General features: G+C 30.1%; 1 protein-coding gene across 3 annotated transcripts in view; it reads right to left on the bottom strand.

Moving 5' to 3' along the window:
• Positions 1-489: 489 nt before the first annotated feature.
• Positions 490-6,000, bottom strand: part of Usp7 (Ubiquitin-specific protease 7) — a 34,994-nt gene continuing 29,483 nt past the window's right edge. For all 3 annotated transcript variants that reach the window (XM_074140681.1, XM_074140679.1, XM_074140680.1), the window contains 7 exons: positions 5,434-5,587; positions 5,153-5,289; positions 4,951-5,055; positions 3,388-3,511; positions 2,095-2,166; positions 1,922-2,015; positions 490-1,018 (listed from right to left, as the gene is read on the bottom strand). In XM_074140681.1, the coding sequence (XP_073996782.1) occupies positions 912-1,018; positions 1,922-2,015; positions 2,095-2,166; positions 3,388-3,511; positions 4,951-5,055; positions 5,153-5,289; positions 5,434-5,587 (793 nt within the window). In that variant the 3' untranslated portion in view covers positions 490-911. The remainder of the gene's footprint in view (positions 1,019-1,921; positions 2,016-2,094; positions 2,167-3,387; positions 3,512-4,950; positions 5,056-5,152; positions 5,290-5,433; positions 5,588-6,000) is intronic.

The raw sequence follows: 6,000 nt of genomic DNA, 5'->3' as shown, positions 1-6,000 counted from the left end.
ATAAAATTACTTTTAAATACAAATCATAATATATTATGTATATACTTTTGTTTATTAATGCAATATAAGTGTTCCTGTAACCTAAACATATATATATTTAATTACCGTTTTGGCAAAGCGTAAGCAAGAAGAAAAGAAAAAAACAAGAAACATAATATTTATAAAAAGGACACCGTAAAAAAATTTTAAATAAATTTTACAACAAATATAAAGGAGGACGGAGAAAATTTAAAAATACGAAAAACTGAGCAAATTTTAAAATGATTAAGAAAAACACAATAAGTGGAAGTAATAGAGGTTTAAGTTCAGCCAATACTCAGATTTCATCTCGCTTCCTATTTCTTTACTCATATCTTTTGGTATTACTATTATTTTTTACAGAAGAAACTTCCGAAGTGATATTAAAAAACTGTTTCATTTTCCTAAAGCTTAAAGTCAAGCTCTCGTAGTGTTTAAAAAAGAAAAAGTAATTATTAGTACATGTAGGGCTTTTTTTTTTCTCTATTTTGTTGTTTTTTATTTTTTTTCTCCTTAATTTTTCCTATTTTTTAATAATTAAACAGCGTTGTATTTTTTTTTTAAATGAATTCACTTTGTTTAAATTATATAAGCGTTCGTCTCGTGACTTTCTTTCCTTCATTTTTGTTGTTTTTTTTATATCAAAAATTATAATTTTGAGAAATATATAAAAAACATGTATTATATTATATATATATTTCTCAGTCCCAATTAATTAATAATTACTTTTTGATGTTTTCTTCTTTTTTTAAAAACTATTATCAATTCATATTTCTCTCTTCTCTCTATGCAAATATATATATAAATGATTCAATTAAGAAAAACAAGTCTCTAGTCCAACTAGAACAACAGTGCAAAGAGACAAGACGATATATAGACGAACACTGATGGTATCAATTGTAAATCTTGATAGCCTTTTCTAAATAATTGAAACGTCCACGTTTGGGGGCTTTATTTATATGCTCCAATCCGATCCATGGCCTTGTATGTAAACTACCACCTAGGTCAACAAACCAAAATTAGTAATTAATTTATAGACGCAAATTTGTAAAAGTAGCACGTTAACTTAAGAGATGGCTAAGGTTGTTTTCTAATAACTGCCTCCTCTTCAAAGAATTTTCTTGGGGAAAACTAATGAATAAGCAAAGAATAGTTTGCAGACAGTAAATCTTCAGGGATCTCTCGTGCCTTCAAGATAACTGGATTGGCGGCTTTCGTTAAAGAATTTTGGTTGAGCTCATATTAAACAAAAACAAAAAAGATTCTAATGTTTTCACTCACAAGACATTCTTTTGAAACAGTTCACTTACGTAAGTTTTCTTGAAACATACAATTTGCACAAATAGTAGTTCATTTCATTAAAAACCTGTTCACTTAAATGGTACTAAATTCGCAAAAAAAAGCACTTTCGAGGCAAGCTCAAAAAACGTTTGCCCAGTGCTGCCTTAAATCAAATTTTTTAGGGAAAATGTTTAAAATAGAAATTGTAGAAATACACGTAAAAAAAAAATGTAAACATGCCAAATTTAGATAAAATCATTGGTGCCATATTGAAGCTGTAAGAAGCTACTAGGAAGAGAAAATCTAAGGATAGGCAGACAGAACTAGGTCCCGGATATTCGCATAGGAGCCTAGTGCGCATTACAATTTCAATTACTTTTCATTATTCCACTTTGGACCATCATGCTTTAAGAAACTTTTTATCACAATCGGATTATGATATTAATGCAGTATAACGATCAAATAATTATGGTGCTGAATGTTATTTTTGTTTCTTTAATTTTTGTAACTATCAACTCCTTGCCAGGAGGTAATGTATTGATTAGGCAAATACAATTTATTCAATATGTATATTTATACATCTATTAAATATGTACTAGCAATTAAATAATAAAAATTGTACCTTGTGTTTGCATGAATTCATGAACAGAAATAAGATATTCATTTTCATCATTGATATAATGTGGCCGACCAGCAAACACAACAGCAAATTTAAACTGGAAAATTAATTGAATAAATTAATTGAGATAACGTAATAATTAACCATTTTCTGTTGAAAATAAAAAAAAAAAATACCTTTTCAAATTCCTTTTCTTGTATACATAATTTCTTGTATAATTTCTCTTTAACGGAAGGAAATACTTCTCTCTGAAATTTATTTATATTAATATATTATATCTTGTACACTAATACAACTTGCAAATTGCTAGGTGCTAACAGAACATACTATGTGGTCTAACCGCTCACTTCTCATAGAAGAGAGACACCAACCATTGCAGGAACTCTCCTCAAGGAAGGATCCGGCATGAACGTTTCAGGGGATCATGTAGCTGACGCCGTTTTAAACGGGGTGATCGTTTGGAAATGGAAGAGACTTGAGCAATAGGATTGGGATATCTAGATAGATTAGAGAGGAGGGTAAGGAAAACAAGATTTGATGTGGGCGTTACATTACGAAACAAACTGGAAATCTCTCTACCTTGTTCTTAAATAAATATATGATTTGGAGTATAGCAAATACATAATAAAATAGAATCTGAGAACCACAGGAGGGGTATGAAAGAAGTCTTCAGCCTAAAAGAATGTACAGGAATTAGGTAGGAAAACAGATAGTTACTTATCTCCTTGAGTAGGATGCGTTTCAGCAGTTGTGCACAATGGGAGATCATCAATAATCAGGTCGTGTGATTCTTGGCAATCCCAATGCAGGGACAGGCATTCAGAGTGGTTTGTGGTGTTGGATGGGATGAAATATCATACATGACTTCATGTTAATAAACCAGCTTTTAGAGCAATTTCATTTGAAGAACAGCCATCGAATTGTCAAAGAAAATATTTTGAACACTAGAGTAAAAGGACCCGCTCTTATTTTCTGTTTTGTAACTTGCATTTCTACGGATGTGCAGTACTTTTCCTTTATTTTTCAACGTTACGCTTTTTCGAGCAGTTTTTGTCGATCAACCCTTACAACTGTCCAACCGGACTATGTTAATTAACCATATATACAAAAAAGCTCAAATAGTGATAAGAATTATTTATTATAGATCAAATGCATGATCCATTTATGAAAAGTGGGCCAACAATTGTTTGGCAGTAATTATTGTTTTAAGACAATTCTTTTAAAACCTCCATATTCCCGGAAGACTTTTGTTACTATTCGCTCACAAAAATTCTTTTGATAATTAAAAAGAGATGAAGTGATTGATTTTTTTTTTTAATTAACTCAATTCAACTTTTCAAAAACTGCATGAAAAATTCTAAAATCGTTCAATATCCTAGGATTTAATAGAAAATGCATTAAATTCTGATTTTATGGAGTTCAAAATATTTTAAAGTTATTGGGAACAAATAATCTTGTTATGTACTTACATGTTTGATTTTGATGAGGAATGGTATTCCAAATGTAGAAAATACATCTTTATGAAAGTGTGCTACTGGGACAAGAAGTTCATCGTCAGCAATGTTAACTTCATCTTTTGGTATTTCTTCTATCCTGCAAATTGATCCAGAATATTATGATTATTAAGTTATTGAGAAAATTGTAATAGAAAACATTTAAAAACATGTTTAAATCTTTCTTCCTGATTTTTCAGATTTTGTTTTTAACAATATATATCTCGAGAAGTTAGTTATGATTAGATGAAATTATTAACTTAATTATTAATTAAATCACGTTAAATACACTCATGTTCATTCACGCTTGAGAAGAAGCACACTTGTGTCCTAACTTAGATATGAAGTGAAGCGTTGTAGTGAACTTGATTAAGCTAGCTGCAGTTATGCCAGCTTCTTAATACCTCCTGTTCCTAAAGAGGGAAGTTATTCGTGCAATTTTAGTCAGACGAACTGGCCCGAAACAGCTTAAATAAACCTTTTATCCTAAAGATTTTTCTTCGAAATTTATGCTTATTATTATTATTATTCTTTTTGATCTTCATCCATTTCTGCAGAGATTGGCACAAAGTTTTTTGCAGAGAAATCTTATTATTTATTGGGTGTAATTTTATTTTTGGTCTAACGTTACGACACAGATAAGGCCCTGACAATAGCTTTGATAACATTAAAAGCAGATGTAATATGTAAAGGTTTATTGATTCATGCAGAAGTTATACTCCGTTGTGGTTTTAATCAGATGACTGCAAATGAAACTGACACCGCTGCTTTCTAGATTGGACTTGATTTGTTGGATGGGTGTGATGCCTTGGAATACGAAGCCCGACTTTTATCTAGATGATATGTAATGAAGCAAAAACCTTATTTATTTCTTCAAAACTACCAACTTTTTACACCTTCAAAAACCTTTTTTTTTCAGACAATACCCTTTTACAATCATGCTTCCATTTTGAGCGACTTATGCTCACAATAATAGTCTCAAAAAAAATCAAATACTAGTTTAAAAAGTTCTTAAAATAAGGGGTATCAAATAAAAAAACTGCACGCTGGAGCAAATAATGATATTCTGTTAAATGGATATAAAAATGTGGAATGGAAAACATGTCAATTTTTATTAAAAACGTTTGTAAGAAAGTAATTTAAAAAAGTTTGTAATGAAAATTTGCATTAAATGTAATCGAATGCTATAAACGATTTTTGGATAATTTAAAGAGTGAAAAGAAAACGTTTATACTTTACGACAGTGTCCGGGATTATTTTTAAGGACATATCTCTGTAGCGCACATAGAGCATGGATAAATCAGTTTTCGCAGGATGAGTTTATAGTAAATTCAAAATCTGGTGGAGAATACGAGTTAATAAGGTTTCGGTTTCAGTTTCAGCGAGTTCTGTACCATTGGTTAACGAGAGCTTTTTGACCCCTACCCCTCCTCTTATTCATTCAATAGTTTGAATGAATACGTTGGTGCTCATATTTATTGAGGCAAGAAATAAATACATAATATCTAAAGATTAAAAAAAAAAAACAATTAATTTTACCTAAACAATTTAGGTGTGTTGGATACTGCAGAAGTAAGACTTTCTAAAACCATGTCTTCTTTAAAAACAGTTGGATGTAACCTATTACAGGTAGTTTCTAGTAACCTAAAAAAGAAGTAGAAAAAAAAGTAATGATTATGTTTGTGCAAGATGATAAATTCAAAAAAAATAATATCTAAGTAAAAAAAAAAATTGAAATTACCTAAGTTTTCCTGAACCATCCGGAGACAATTCTACAGCTTTCTTAGCTTCTTCAAGCAGATCACCAACTGTGGCACCTTTATTTGGATAGAGTACCATTTCTTTTTCTTCCTTTAATTTAGGACCAACCCAAACCACCTATGATACATATATACATTTTTAGGTAGAATATATTCGAAAACGATTAGTTTCTATAATCGAATAGTAACATCCGCAGGAAATAGGATGCTGTTATTCGAAAGAGATTTGATATTTATAAACAAAAATTAGAAAAAAAATTACCTTAAATGGTCGTTTGTTTTCTAATTCATTCACAGGGATTGATAACATTTGATAATATATCTTTTTCGGGGCTTTTGGATTGCTATGCGGCAATAAGTCTTTTAGTGTACCTTCATACGAACATCTCAATGCGTTTCCAGGTGCGTTCTTATAACTGCAAATAATAAAATTAAAACATATTTTAAAGACTACAGAAATATTTATGAAATTAAAATCACTAAAAGAGCATTAAAAAACAAAAACAAAAAATACGTTGAGCATTTTGGGTTTCAAAATTTTATAAAATTACAGTTTAAAGAAGTATTTTTTCGCATCTTTACTTTAAGATACCAATAATATGGCTGGGCTTCATCCTTTAGACTATTCCTGTTCTCAATTGGAGAAGCAAGGTTGATAAGAGATCTCTTCTAGATAAACTTTCATGGCATTATTCAGAAAAGCTAATTTCCAAAAATTCCCACAACCTCTCGTTCGAAAATTTCGATCTACTTTATACTGATCTTATAATATAAATTGTAGGATTATCTGCCACTTAAATTTGGGGAGGATAAAAAAGTTTAACGTATT

The sequence above is a fragment of the Rhodnius prolixus genome, unplaced genomic scaffold (genome assembly GCF_049639745.1).
Source record: "Rhodnius prolixus isolate KJV_2025 unplaced genomic scaffold, Rpr scaffold_6, whole genome shotgun sequence".
Classification (NCBI taxonomy): domain Eukaryota; kingdom Metazoa; phylum Arthropoda; class Insecta; order Hemiptera; family Reduviidae; genus Rhodnius; species Rhodnius prolixus.
Note: the sequence above shows the minus strand (reverse complement) of the source record. Positions and strands in the feature narration are given on the sequence as shown.